This window comes from Oncorhynchus keta, chromosome 20 (assembly GCF_023373465.1).
Source record: "Oncorhynchus keta strain PuntledgeMale-10-30-2019 chromosome 20, Oket_V2, whole genome shotgun sequence".
NCBI classification, from domain to species: Eukaryota; Metazoa; Chordata; class Actinopteri; order Salmoniformes; family Salmonidae; genus Oncorhynchus; species Oncorhynchus keta.
In genome coordinates, this window is record NC_068440.1 from 23,365,468 (window position 1) to 23,380,467 (window position 15,000).

Consider the following 15,000-nt stretch of genomic DNA (forward strand, 5'->3'; position numbering starts at 1 on the left):
ATATACCCGGTTTGATGATGTCGGTGCGTGTATATATACCCGGTTTGATGATGTCGGTGCGTGTATATATACCCGGTTTGATGATGTCGGTGCGTGTATATATACCCGGTTTGATGATGTCGGTGCGTGTATATATACCCGGTTTGATGATGTCGGTGCGTGTATATATACCCGGTTTGATGATGTCGGTGCGTGTATATATACCCGGTTTGATGATGTCGGTGCGTGTATATATACCCGGTTTGATGATGTCGGTGCGTGTATATATACCCGGTTTGATGATGTCGGTGCGTGTATATACCCGGTTTGATGATGTCGGTGCGTGTATATATACCCGGTTTGATGATGTCGGTGCGTGTATATATACCCGGTTTGATGATGTCGGTGCGTGTATATATACCCGGTTTGATGATGTCGGTGCGTGTATATATACCCGGTTTGATGATGTCGGTGCGTGTATATATACCCGGTTTGATGATGTCGGTGCGTGTATATATACCCGGTTTGATGATGTCGGTGCGTGTATATATACCCGGTTTGATGATGTCGGTGCGTGTATATATACCCGGTTTGATGATGTCGGTGCGTGTATATATACCCGGTTTGATGATGTCGGTGTGTGTATATATACCCGGTTTGATGATGTCGGTGCGTGTATATATACCCGGTTTGATGATGTCGGTGCGTGTATATATACCCGGTTTGATGATGTCGGTGCGTGTATATATACCCGGTTTGATGATGGTGTGTGTATATATACCCGGTTTGATGATGTCGGTGCGTGTATATATACCCGGTTTGATGATGTCGGTGCGTGTATATATACCCGGTTTGACGATGGTGTGTGTATGTACCTGGTTTGATGATTGTGTGTATGTACCTGGTTTGATGATTGTGTGTATGTACCTGGTTTGATGATGGTGTGTGTATGTACCTGGTTTGATGATAGCATTGTCAGAGACTTTAAAGGTGGTGACTTTCTGTTTAGGAGGAACTCCAGCCAACCTAAACATCTCCATCTCTTCATCTGTCTTCTACAGGGTGAGCGAGCGAGAGAGTAAGAGGGGAAAGGGTAAATTAACTACTTTATACGCTATGGCTTTGAACAGTGTGCCTTCGAACTTACATAGAAGGGCGATGCGTTCTTCCCTCCCACCATTAGGGCAGCAGTGTGTCCATCGTACTCCTCTTTAGACAGGTAATTCAACACATGGCAATCCTGCACCTACAACACACACCACCACCTGTGACTTTGGTTTGACTGTGTGTGTGAGATTGTGACCGTGTGGTGTCTGTCATGCGTGTTACCTGCAGCATGGTCACCACGTGTCTCTCTCCTGTTTTGGTCCAGATTGGGGCCATGCCCAACTTCACTGCAACCAGCCCTACTCGCCGACTCTCTGGATTAATACACACATTAACACTCCCACCCACCCAAGCACAAATGAAAAACCAATAACCATCACACACCACACAGTAAACACACACCCTTTGTCCATTCTTGTCTGGGCCAGGGCTCATCCTTCAGTGGGTGGAGCTTAGCAGCTATCTGTCGATTATACTCCTCTCCCAGACTCTTCCTGGAAAATATGCAAGAACGCAATTCATTCAATACTTATTACATATATTTTACAGTACTTCCGATGTATTGGTGGAATACACACACATGACCAACCTCATATATGATTTATTATCCTCTGTCAGATGCTCCTCCCACCATGTTGTGGTCTTCACTGTCCGAACACTCTGAAAGAGACAGCTGTAGACAGAGAAAGAGATGATTAGGTATGATACAGCCGGGGGCACATTGACTTTTATTGGTTTTGGTTAGAAAGGGGTAAGATATAGCAGTTGGATAGCTAGGTAACGTTAACTTGATAACCCCAAAACGGATTTTTGTCTATAAACTACTTCCGAGGTAGCTAACGTTAATTTAAGTAATTTGAGTGAACTAGTTAGCTAACCCTTTCACTTGGGATTCCGTAGGCAGTGGCTCTGTTGGCTGTCACATCAGCTGACTATTTAGCTTTGGGACACAACATTGGGAGTCCCGATGCCTAAACCTAAGTTAAAGTAACTTATTAACGTTATCTAGAACTACAAAGCTAACTAACGTTAACTGACTAAAACTACAGTTTCTAGTTGCCAGCTAGCCGTCTTTCACAAAAACAGCAGTGCTAACTAACTACCTTTCACAACAACTACCGTATCGTTAGCTAAAGTAGAGCCTTTCAGGTAACGATAGCTAGCTACTGTAGTGCGTCAATGTTACCTGTCGGCTGCTGCTACCGCTCCGGTTCGTCCCGCTAGCACACGTGCTCCTCTGTAGAGAAGAAATCGGCCGGTCCACGCGGCCATTCTTTTATTATTTCACTCACGAGGCTAACGTTACCGAAAAAAAACTCCAATGTGGAAAAATGCTTCAATTTAGCAGCAATCCCATGACTTCATGCCTGTGCTCTGCTGTGGAATGTCACCCTGAGGGTTTCCGGTACGGCTCGGAAATAATTCCGCAGGTGCTCGAAAATGTAGTTCCGCTTCATGGATTGTACTAATTCAGTGCCTTCAAATCAACATTATGGAGAACAATTTAAACAACTGGGAACTCTGGAAAAATATATATAATCATGATGATGTCAGTGATCTTCAGGTCGTAGCTCTAAAAAGAGACCCACGTTCCGAGTTGGATGAAAGTTCAAAACGTATTTTCCCAATCGTAGCTGTTTATCCAAAGTTCCCAGTTGTCTTGAACTCACTAAAGAAGTCAGATTTTGCATTTCAGAGTTAACAGCTGTTTTGAGCAATGCACAAATCATGCTTCATTGACAGCATGGCTAATGCTGAATGTTTATGTTTATTTTAAACTAGGAAAAGAGACCCTTAATCATAGACTTGGGACCACACAGCCACTCCACTGAATAGCAGGAGTGCTAAATCTGCTAAATGACTTAAATGTAAATGTTAAATGTAGCAGGCTAATGATTGCTTTGCAATGCTTGCAGTTAGCCACTGATTCCTTCCAACCACTCATTGTTGAATTTGCGATTTCCAACTTGTCGTGTAATGTTTATGTCCAATGGCCGATGAGCACCGATACGTTTTACCTATAATTTATCTTCATTATTTATCTTCATATGACAAGGATTAAAAAGGATTGGCCAGTAGAATGTCGACTTGATTCATGATGACGACTGCTAGCTAAGATTTTGAAAGTATGATGTAACTTCTAATGTAACTCTATGACAGCACCCACAGGGCTTGAATTTTCTAGCTCCACCCTTAGACTTGTTGGTGACGTAGTGTCCCTATGAGTGACAGAACACTGAGCCAATCACGACACAATGCTCCGTATTTTCTGCTGGCTTGCCCCACTACCACAGAAGCACTGAGCTAGACTGAAACACCTGCATTTTGGAGCTACCTTACTCAAGAAAACAAAAAAGAGACAATTTTTGTCTTTATTAACTCAATGATATATATATATATATATATATATATATATATATATATATATATATATATTTTACATTGTTTGCAAACTGATATGTGACACATATTGATTCCAAAATAACATTAAAAACAGGACAACATGACGGGTCGCCACTGCACACATACACCATGGTAGGACATGGTTAGGAATATATTGCCTTTTTCGAGTTTACATTGTGATTTATTTTTTTTACCACGCGTTTCCAGTCAGTGGTAAGTCTTATCAACACATTCTGATTTGCAAAGGGGGTCTTGCTGAAAAGGGATTTGTAGATACATGTGAGCCAGTGGGTTTGATGGTTGACAGAGATGGCTGGTTGATGATGGATAAAGTAAGGTCTTGGTGATTTTGAACAGGGCATAAAATGTCCAGGACCTCACCCTCCTCCTCTCTCTCTCACCTCTTCCTGCTTCCTGTCTTCCTCCCTCCTTCCTACTAGGGTCCTGAGTTGTACAGAACATCCTCCTACTCTTCTCCTCCTCCCTCTTTCCACTCGCTCCATCCCAGAGAACTCAAGTTCTTGAGAGAGCTTTATTGGAGAAATCGGTGTCCATGTTCAGAATACTGATGATGCCAGTCGGAATGGGGATTATTCCCAGTGTTCTGATGCATTGAGCTTGTCCTTGTGGTTCGCATGAAGATGACAGAAAGAAAGAAAGAAAGACAGACAGACAGACAGACAGACAGACAGACAGACAGACAGACAGACAGACATAAACAGACAGACAGACAGACAGATAAACAGACCGACACAGTCACACAGAGACAAGGGCATCTGGGAAACAATAGTACATGATGTGATCTGGTCTGTAATACAGTAAAGTGCCTAATCCACAGAAACATCAGACACACACACACACACACACACACACACACACACACACACACACACACATAGCTATTCACTCAAATGCCTTACAAGTAACGAAGGTTATGAAATTAGTACAATTGTAATGATCTATTTATTTAGCAAACTCTCAACAACCCTGTAGAAAAGGAAGTATATAACACAGCTTATAGTATACAACCCTAACCCCTTAAAAGCCACACTCTGTAAGATGTGCAAACCATCAAAGAGTGGGCCACCAACAAAAACAACAGAGAACATTCATCCAATGACATTTTTACATGCAAATAGCATTTCATTCTATATGAAATATATCATTAGTGCTGAAGGAATTACATTCCATGACAGCAAACATCACTCTAAACATGATTTGAAGCTATACATTATTTGTTTACAAAGTCTTCTATGTTACCAAAACCCTAGACAATGGAGAAATACTGTATGTTATTATAAGTCTCTTACTAATCTCTATTTAGCCTATGCTGTATGTAATAATGTTCAAATCGTAAAAGTCACCTTTAAAAGGTGTGTGTGTGTCTACAAGTGTATATGTTTGTGTGCATATGTATGTCATGTATATACAAACCGACTATGTGATATAATGTAAGATATAAAACCCATTGGGCCAGCATGCAGTAATACACTATGTAATGCTCTATGACATCATTTCCGGTCACAACTTGTAGACTTGTTAACGTGTTGCTGTGCAGTTTGTTTGCTAACCTTACTTTGCTACCTGCCAACTTTACAGTTTTTACTTTTTAATTACCGTTTTATATTTTTTTTATTCATTCAACTTTTTCAACCCGGACTTGGTTCGTCAGGATCTCCACCAGCCGAAGCTAGGTATTAACATGATGCCCTCTAATTGCAGTCGCTGTACTCATAATATACAGGAGACTGATCACCTTACGGCGAGGATAGCTGAGCTGCAAGCCCAGCTTCAGACGCAATCGTTAGGCAAGGGTAATTTCAGTGTAGGAAAGGATGAAACAGCGTCTGTGCCACCAGTAAGTACAGATAGTAACGTTAGTATAAATCCCCTCGCACGGTCCCCGCAGCCGGACAATTTTCTCATGGCTTCTGGAGGGAAATGCTGTAGGAATGCTCAACCGGTGTCGCTCATTCAGCCGACAGAAACTTTAAACCGGTTCTCCCCATTAAGCAACGGGTCAGAGGCCGAGCCTTCTCTGGTCTCTCCTCCTCCCGTTACGGGGTCTGAGACGCCGAAGCCTCCCACCATTAGCTCTGACAATTTGAAAACCCTAGTCATTGGTGACTCCATTACCCGCAGTATTAGACTTAAAACGAATCATCCAGCGATCATACACTGTTTACCAGGGGGCAGGGCTACTGACGTTAAGGCTAATCTGAAGATGATGTTGGCTAAGGCTAAAACTGCCGAGTGTAGAGAGTATAATAATAATATTGTAATATTGTTATCCACTTCAGCACCAAGAGGTCACCAAGCGCAACATAGCTTCAGCGTGTAAATCAGCTAGAAAGATGTGTCGGTATCGAGTAATTATCTCTGGCCCCCTCCCAGTTAAGGGGAGTGATGAGCTCTACAGCGTCTCACAACTCAATCACTGGTTGAAAACTGTTTTCTGCCCCTCCCAAAAGATAGAATTTGTAGATAATTGGCACTCTTTCTGGGACTCAACCACAAACAGTACCAAGCCTGGCCTGCTGAGGAATGATGGACTCCATCCTAGCTGGAGGGGTGCTCTCATCTTATCTATGAACATAGACAGGGCTCTAACTCCTCTACCTCCACAATGAGATAGGGTGCAGGCCAGGCAGCAGGCTGTTAGCCAGCCTGCCAGTTTAGTGGATTCTGCCAATAGCACAGTCAGTGTAGTCAGTTCAGCTATCCCCATTGAGACCGTGTCTGTACCTCGATCTAGGTTGGGCAAAACTAAACATGTCAGTGTTCGCCTTAGCAATATCACTGGAATAAAGACCTCCATTCCTGTCATTATTGAAAGAGATTGTGATATCTCACATTTCAAAATAGGGCTACTTAATATTAGATCCCTCACTTCCAAGGCAGTTATAATCAATGAAATAATCACTGGTCATTCTCTTGATGTGATTGGCCTGACTAAAACATGACTTAAGCCTGATGAATTTATTGTGTTAAATGAGGCCTCACCTCCTGGTTACACGAGTGACCATATCCCCAGCACATCCCGCAAAAGGCGGAGGTGTTGCTAACATTCACGATAGCAAATGTCAATTTACAACAACAAAAAAAGACTGCGTTTTCGTCTTTTGAGCTTCTAGTCATGAAATCTAAGCAGCCTACTCAATTATAGCTACTGTTTACAGGCCTCCTGGGCCATATACAGTGTGCCTCACTGAGTTCCCTGAATTCCTACCTTGAAGTCATGGCAGAAAATATTAAACATTTTAATATTCACATGGAAAAGTCCACAGACCCACTCCAAAAGGCTTTCGGAGCCATCATTGGGTTTTGTCCAACATGTCTCCGGACCTACTCACTGCCACAGTCATTATCCCGTGGAATAAATGTTGTGGATTTTAATGTTTTTACTCATAATCCTGGACTATCAGACCACCATTTTATTACGTTTTCAATCGCAACAAATAATCTGCTCAGACCCCAACCAAGGATCATCAAAAGCCGTGCCATAAATTCTCAGACAACACAAAGATTCACCATTCCAGACTCCCTCCACCTACCCAAGGACGCCAGAGCACAACAATCAGATAACCACCTAACTGAGGAACTCAATTTAACCTTGCCTAATACCCTAGATGCAGTCACACCCTAAATAACTAAAAACATTTGTCATAAGAAACTAGCTCCCTGGTATACAGAAAATACCCGAGCCCTGAAGCAAGCTTCTAGAAAATTGGAATGGAAATGACGCAACACCAAACTGGAAGTCTTCCGACTAGCTTGGAAAGACAGTACCGTGCAGTATCGAAGAGACCTCACTGCTGCTCGATCATCCTATTTTTCCAAGTTAATTGAGGAAAATAAGATACTGTTGCGAAGTTAACTAAAAAGCAGCATTCCTCAAGAGAGGATGACTTTCACTTCAGCAGTGATAAATTCATGAACTTCTTTGACAAAAAGATCATGATCATTAGAAAGCAAATTACGGGCTCCTCTTTAAATCTGCCTATTCCTCCAAAGCTCAGTTGTCCTGAGTCTGCACAACACTGCCAAGACCTAGGATCATGTGAGACACACAAGTCTTTTAATGCTATATCTTTTGACACATTGATGAAAATAATCATGGCCCCTAAACCTTCAAGCTGCATACTGGAACCTATTCCAACTAAACTACTCCTATACTAAACTACTCCTACGGCTCTCTATCCACCGGATGTGTACCAAACTCACTAAAGGTGGCAGAAATAAAGCCTCTCCTGAAAAAGCCAAACCTTGACCAAGAAAATATTTTTAAAACTATTGGCCTATATCGAATCTCCCATTCCTCTCAAACATTTAAGAAAAGGCTGTTGCACAGCAACTCACTGCCTTCCTGAAGACAAACAATGTATACGAAACGCTTCAGTTTGGTTTTAGACCCCATCACAGCACTGAGACTGCACTTGTAAAGATGTTAAATTACCTTATAATGGCATCAGACCGAGTCTCTGCATCGGTCCTTGCGCTCCTAGACCTTAGTGCTGCTTTTGATACCATAGATCAACACATTATTTTGTAGAGATTGGAAACCCAAATGGTCTACACGGACAAGTTCTGGCCTGGTTTAGATCTTATCTGTAGGAAAGATATCAGTTTGTCTCTGTCAATGGTTTGTCCTCTGACAAATCAACTGTAAATGTCGGTGTTCCTCAAGGCTCCGTTTTAGGACCACTATTGTTTTCACTATATATTTCACCTCTTTGTGATGTCATTCGGAAACATAATGTTAACTTTCACTGCTATGCGGACGACACACAGCTGTACATTTCAATGAAACATGGTGAAGCCCCAAAATTGCCCTCCCTTGGAAGCCTGTGTTTCAGACATAAGGAAGTGGATGGCAGCAAATGTCCTACTTTTAAACTCAGACAAAACAGAGATGCTAGTTCTAGGTCCCAAGAAACAAAGAGATCTTCTGTTGAATATGACAATTAATCTTGATGGTTGTACAGTCGTCTCAAATAAAACTGTGAAGAACCTTGGCGTTACTCTGGACCCTGATCTCTCTTTTGACGAACATATCAAGACTGTTTCAAGGACAGCTTTTTCCATCTACGCAACATTGCAAAAATCAGAAACTTTCTGTCCAAAAATGATTCAGAAAAATGTATCCATGCTTTTGTCATTTCTAGGTTAGACTACTGCACTGCTCTACTTTCCGGGTACCCGGATAAAGCACTAAATAAACTTCAGATAGCGCTAAACACAGCTGCTAGAATCTTGACTAGAACCAAAAAATTTGATCATATTACTCTAGTGCTAGCCTCTCTACACTGGCTTCCTGTGAAGGCTAGGGCTTATTTCAAGGTTTTACTGCTAACCTACAAAGCATTACATGGGCTTGCTCCAACGTATCTTTCCGATTTGGTCCTGCCGTACATACCGACACAAGACGCAGGCGTCCTTACTGTCCCTAGAATTTCTAAGCAAACAGCTGGAGTCATGGCTTTCCCCAATAAAGCTACATTTTTATGGAATGGTCTGCCTACCCATGTGAGAGACGCAGACTCGGTCTCGACCTTTAAGTCTTTATTGAAGACTCATCTCTTCAGTAGGTCCTATGATTGAGTGTAGTCTGGCCCAGGAGTGTGAAGGTGAACCCAAAGGCACTGGAGCAACGAACCGCCCTTGCTGTCTCTGCCTGGCCGATTCCAGCTCTCCACTGGGATTCTCTGCCTCAAACCCTATTACAGGGGCTGAGTCACTGACTTACTGGTGCTTTTCCATGCCGTCCCTAGGAGGGGTGCGTCACTTGAGTGGGTTTAGTCATTGACGTGATCTTCCTGTCCGGGTTGGTGCCCCCCCTTGGGTTCGTGCCGTGGGGGAGATCTTCGTGGGCTATACTCGGCCTTGTCTCAGGATAGTATGCTCGTGGTTGAAGATATCCCTCTTGTGGTGTGGGGGCTGTGCTTTGGCAAAGTGTTATATCCTACCTGTTTGGCCCTGTCTGGGGGTATCGTCAGACGGAGCCACAGTGTGTCCTGACCCTTCCTGTCTCAGCCTCCATTATTTATGCTGCAATAGTTTATGTGTCAGGGGGCTAGGGTCAGTCTGTTATATCTGGAGTATTTCTTCTGCCTTATCCGGTGTCCTGTGTGAATTTAAGTATGCTCTCTCTAATTCTCTCTATTCTCTCCCTCTCCCTCTCCTTCTCACTCTCCTGCCTCAGGAATACCTGGCCTGATGACTCCTTACTGTCCTCAGTCCGACTGGTCGTGCTGCTGCTCCAGTTTAAACTGTTCTGCCTGCGGCTATGGAACCCTGACCTGTTCACCAGACGTGCCACCTTGTCCCAGACCTGCTGTTTTCAACTCTCTAGAGACAGCAGGAGCAGTAGAGAAACTCTGAATGATCGTTATAATCTCCACCCGGCACAGCCAGAAGAAGACTGGCCACCCCTCATAGCCTGCTTCCTTTCTAGGTTTCTTCCTAGGTTCCGGCCTTTCTAAACACATTTGAATGATTGATAGTTAAACCCACCAAACTACTTCTCTGAGCTACACTACTGTATGCAGGGTGTGTGTATGGGTGAGTATGTATTAGTTTGTGTTTATAACATGTGTATGTGTGTGTGTTTAATGTGTGTGTGATGAATACGTGTGTATGTGTGTGGTCAGGGGCTGAAGGGTCTGGTAGATTCGTCGTAGTCAGACAGACATTTGGGATGGATTCCTTTGGCATTGTAGTAATCCACCACCTGATTGGGTACCTCTGCTAGCACACTCTTAGCTAGCGCAGCCGGGGACGCCTGGGGAGACACACGCACACCAACACACAAACACAAACACAGATATTATAAACACACTTGCGAGTGCACTGACTCCTCAAAGACTTTCGCTGTCTGTTATTTAAACTGTACAGTGATTACACCAACCCCTTTGTCTGTTTCTCTCTCCCCTCTCTCTCCCTCTGTCCTTCCCTCCCTCTCTCTCCCGCTCCCCTTCCTCTCTCTCCCTCTGTCCCTCTCTCCCTCTCTCCCGCCCACTCCCCTTCCTCTCTCTCCCTCTGTCCTTCCCTCCCTCTCTCTCCCGCTCCCCTTCCTCTCTCTCCCTCTGTCCCTCCCTCCCTCTCTCTCCCGCTCCCCTTCCTCTCACTCCCTCTGTCCCTCCCTCCCTCTCTCTCCCGCTCACCTTCCTCTCACTCCCTCTGTCCCTCCCTTCCTCTCTCTCCCGCTCCCCTTCCTCTCACTCCCTCTGTCCCTCCCTCCCTCTCTCTCCCGCTCCCCTTCCTCTCACTCCCTCTGTCCCTCCCTCCCTCTCTCTCCCGCTCCCCTTCCTCTCACTCCGTCTGTCCCTCCCTCCCTCTCTCTCCCGCTCCCCTTCCTCTCACTCCCTCTGTACCTCCCTCCCTCTCTCTCCCGCTCCCCTTCCTCTCACTCCCTCTGTCCCTCCCTCCCTCTCTCTCCCGCTCCCCTTCCTCTCACTCCCTCTGTCCCTCCCTCCCTCTCTCTCCCGCTCCCCTTCCTCTCACTCCCTCTGTCCCTCCCTCCCTCTCTCTCCCGTTCCCCTTCCTCTCACTCCCTCTGTCCCTCCCTCCCTCTCTCTCCCGCTCCCCTTCCTCTCACTCCCTCTGTCCCTCCCTCTCTCTCTCTCTCTCTCCCGCTCCCCTTCCTCTCTCTCCCTCTGTCCCTCCCTCCCTCTCTCTCCCGCTCCCCTTCCTCTCTCTCCCTCTGTCCCTCCCTCCCTCTCTCTCCCGCTCCCCTTCCTCTCACTCCCGCTCTCCCATCTACCTGTTATTACTAGGTCTCTCAAGGTCTTTGTCTTTCTGATGCTCATTGAAAGGAAACTACAGGGCAGAAAATCCCCTCTCTTTAACCTCCTCTCCCTCTCTCTTCTCCCTATTCTGTCTCTCTATATCTGTTCTGCTTGGAGCATCTGAAGTAATTATTTGATTTCTCCGCCTGTCAAAATTGAAATACATCATGACACACACATGCAAATACACTCACACACATGGGCACGCACATACACTTCCACACACAGACACAGACAGACACACACAGAGACAAACACAGAGACAAACACATGCACGCACACACACATAGCCAATGGATAAATTTGTTTTGACCAGCGCAGCTAGACCACGTCACTGCTCGTTATTCATACACACATACACACACGCACGCACAGACACTCACACAGACTTACGTGTTTGAAGTCTTTGAAGGGAACAAACTGGACAATGTCTCTGAGAACAGGTTCTCCTTTTGGGGACCTGAAAAAACATTACCCTATTATATAATGAATTATTTAATTAATTATGAGTTATTACATGAACATCATAAATGTTCTTATTAAAGAGACCGACAGACAGACATGCAGAGAGGTATAACAGACTAACCTGAGTATTCCATCGTCTCCATCCAGCATCTGCATGTCACTGAAGTCAGCGTTTCCCACTCCTACTATGATGACAGACATGGGTAGGTGGGAAGCATGTACTATAGCTTCTCTAGTGTCAGCCATGTCTGTTATCACTCCATCTGTTAGGATCAACAGGATGAAATACTCCTAGAGAGGAGAGAAGAGAGAGAAAGAGAGAGAGAGGGAGTGTGAGAGAGAGGGAGCGAGAGTGAGCGAGGCAGGAGAGAGAGAGAGAGAGAGAGAGAGAGAGAGAGAGAGAGAGAGAGAGAGAGAGAGAGAGAGAGAGAGAGAGAGAGAGAGAGAGAGAGAGAGAGCAAGGCAGAAGAGAGAATGAAGGAGGCACTGGTTCAAATGTAGTGTTTAGTCTGTCGACAGGTTCAGAACAAAAATATTCAAAATATTGTATTCAGCCAGCAGATGTTGTGATTGGTCAAAAGAAAGGAGTCGTTTATCTGGGTAATGTGTGTGTAACGTTTATACAAAATGATGAATGATCACTGATCTCTGTCTTACCATAGCTTCCATGGTGTGCATCTCCTCTGAGGCAGAAGAAGCAACTTTCTGTATGATGGGAGCAATGTTGGTCGGTCCGTACAGCTGGATCTTAGGAAGACAGGCCTGGTAGGCTTCCACCACACCCTGGATACCTGAAACACACACCCACACACACACACACACACACACACACACACACACACACACACACACACACACACACACACACACACACACACACACACACACACACACACACACACACACACACACACACACACACACACACACACACACACACACACACACATGTACGCACGCACACACACCCACACAAACGCAAAAACACAGTTGAAAAAGAAACGTGATTTCCCCAACTCCACAGTGGTGAAGTAGCTCAAACATACTCCTTCCTTTCTACTGAACAAGGAAACCTGTCTTTGCAGATAACACACAGTTGGTGTATTTAAGATTTCGGCTCACACACACACACACACACACACGCACACACGCACGCATACACGCACGCACGCACTCACGCAACCACCCAACCACGCACACACAGATACACACACACACACACACACACACACACACACACACACACACACACACACACACACACACACACACACACACACACACACACACACACACACACACACACACACACACACACACACGCGCACGCACACACTCACGCAACCACGCACACACAGATACACACACACACATTCCACCAAGCCAGGTGTCTAAAGTGTGTATGGGGGCTCATTTCACACATTCAGATTAGTGTTTTAGAGGCTCAGCTAAAAATACCATCTCCCACCCGTACGAGCTGTACAGTGTGTGTGTGTGTGTGTGTGTGTGTGTGTGTGTGTGTGTGTGTGTGTGTGTGTGTGTGTGTGTGTGTGTGTGTGTGTGTGTGTGTGTGTGACTGTGTGTGTGTGACTGTGTGTGACTGTGTGTGTGTGTTAGAGGTGTGACAGGCGTGATGCTCACCGGAACATTCCGGATTGTCTTCATCAAAGTTCACGGCAAAATCGTGTGACACCTGAAAATGTGTGAGAGGGGAGTTTAAACACACACAGACACACACCTCCCAACATAGTGTGATATTTTCTAGCATGGTCACACCGTTTTGAAGATCAACTAGATGACTCCACAACAGCACTCCCCAGACATCTCCAGATCCGCTTTGATTGAATATCTCTAACCTTAAAGTCAGGTGGGATCTGAGCTCCAAACCCAAAAACTGGAAACATCTTGTCACTAGAGAGCGAGAGAGAGGAGATGGAGAGAGAGAAATAGAGACAGACAGAGAGAGAGAGATTCACAAATAACTAATATGACACAATGTGGAACTGTTTGCCCAAACCAAACATGCTAGATGCAATCATCACGATTGTCCTATTACAGCTCATTGATTAGGCTATTGATAATATAGATAATTGATAAGTTACCTGTCGTAGTCTTGACATATTTCTCCCACAGCCACCAGGGCTTTCAGGTACTCATTGGGCTGGTACGGATGGATGTAGTGGAGAGAACAGCTGTTTCCGGGGTCTCCGTTTGATGCTGTAAAGTCTATGGCCACCTGGGATACACACACACAATATAAAGGTTGGAACCAAGTCACTATGGTGATATGGCCATTTCATACGGAGATAAATCAGACATCATCTGGCTGCATTCAACCACACACTTTACTTTACTGACTTTATTGTCCACACGGGGACATTTTGTTGCAGTGTCATGTACACGTTTAAAGTGGTGTTTAAATACAAAACAAATTGACAATACAACTTTCATAACAGTTACATAGCAATAAAAAAAGACTAGCCTGCTGGCCTCACTGGGTCGACAGGAACATTAGCCTGCTAGCCTCACTGGGTCGACAGGAACATTAGCCTGCTAGCCTTACTGTGTTGATAGGAACATTAGCCTGCTAGCCTTACTGAGTTGATAGGAACATTAGCCTGCTAGGCTTACTGAGTTGATAGGAACATTAGCCTGCTAGCCTTACTGAGTTGATAGGAACATTAGCCTGCTAGCCTTACTGAGTTGATAGGAACATTAGCCTGCTAGGCTTACTGAGTTGATAGGAACATTAGCCTGCTAGGCTTACTGAGTTGGTAGGAACATTAGCCTGCTCGGCTTATAATAATAATAATAATACTGAGTTGATAGGAACATTAGCCTGCTAGCCTTACTGAGTTGATAGGAACATTAGCCTGCTAGCCTCACTGAGTTGATAGGAACATTAGCCTGCTAGGCTTACTGAGTTGATAGGAACATTAGCCTGCTAGGCTTACTGAGTTGATAGGAACATTAGCCTGCTAGGCTTACTGAGTTGATAGGAACATTAGCCTGCTAGCCTTACTGAGTTGATAGGAACATTAGCCTGCTAGCCTTACTGAGTTGATAGGAACATTAGCCTGCTAGCCGTACTGAGTTGACAGGAACATTAGCCACAGCTATTTAGGAGGGATCTCACACCTGGCACAAATGATTGTCTAGTTATGTTTTTCCTGCCAAGGGGTGCCGTATACCTGCGCCCAGAGGGGAGTAGCTCAAAGTCCGGTTACAGGAGGTGGCTTGGGTCTAAAATTATTTTGTG

At 44.8% G+C, this 15,000-nt stretch overlaps 2 protein-coding genes across 2 annotated transcripts in view; both read right to left on the reverse strand.

Moving 5' to 3' along the window:
- The window catches only part of mrpl3 (mitochondrial ribosomal protein L3), a 6,448-nt gene extending 3,905 nt beyond the window's left edge, over positions 1 to 2,543 (reverse strand). Inside the window, exons 1-6 of the mRNA XM_052472454.1 lie at positions 2,273 to 2,543; positions 1,676 to 1,759; positions 1,489 to 1,580; positions 1,309 to 1,400; positions 1,127 to 1,225; positions 935 to 1,034 (exon numbers count right to left, since the gene is read on the reverse strand). Coding sequence (XP_052328414.1) covers positions 935 to 1,034; positions 1,127 to 1,225; positions 1,309 to 1,400; positions 1,489 to 1,580; positions 1,676 to 1,759; positions 2,273 to 2,358 — 553 coding nt within the window. The 5' untranslated portion in view covers positions 2,359 to 2,543. The remainder of the gene's footprint in view (positions 1 to 934; positions 1,035 to 1,126; positions 1,226 to 1,308; positions 1,401 to 1,488; positions 1,581 to 1,675; positions 1,760 to 2,272) is intronic.
- Positions 2,544 to 4,152: 1,609 nt separating this feature from the next.
- Positions 4,153 to 15,000, reverse strand: part of cpne4b (copine IVb) — a 20,823-nt gene continuing 9,975 nt past the window's right edge. The window contains exons 12-18 of the mRNA XM_052472456.1: positions 13,844 to 13,977; positions 13,598 to 13,652; positions 13,383 to 13,434; positions 12,399 to 12,532; positions 11,863 to 12,032; positions 11,670 to 11,736; positions 4,153 to 10,270 (exon numbers count right to left, since the gene is read on the reverse strand). Coding sequence (XP_052328416.1) covers positions 10,136 to 10,270; positions 11,670 to 11,736; positions 11,863 to 12,032; positions 12,399 to 12,532; positions 13,383 to 13,434; positions 13,598 to 13,652; positions 13,844 to 13,977 — 747 coding nt within the window. The 3' untranslated portion in view covers positions 4,153 to 10,135. The remainder of the gene's footprint in view (positions 10,271 to 11,669; positions 11,737 to 11,862; positions 12,033 to 12,398; positions 12,533 to 13,382; positions 13,435 to 13,597; positions 13,653 to 13,843; positions 13,978 to 15,000) is intronic.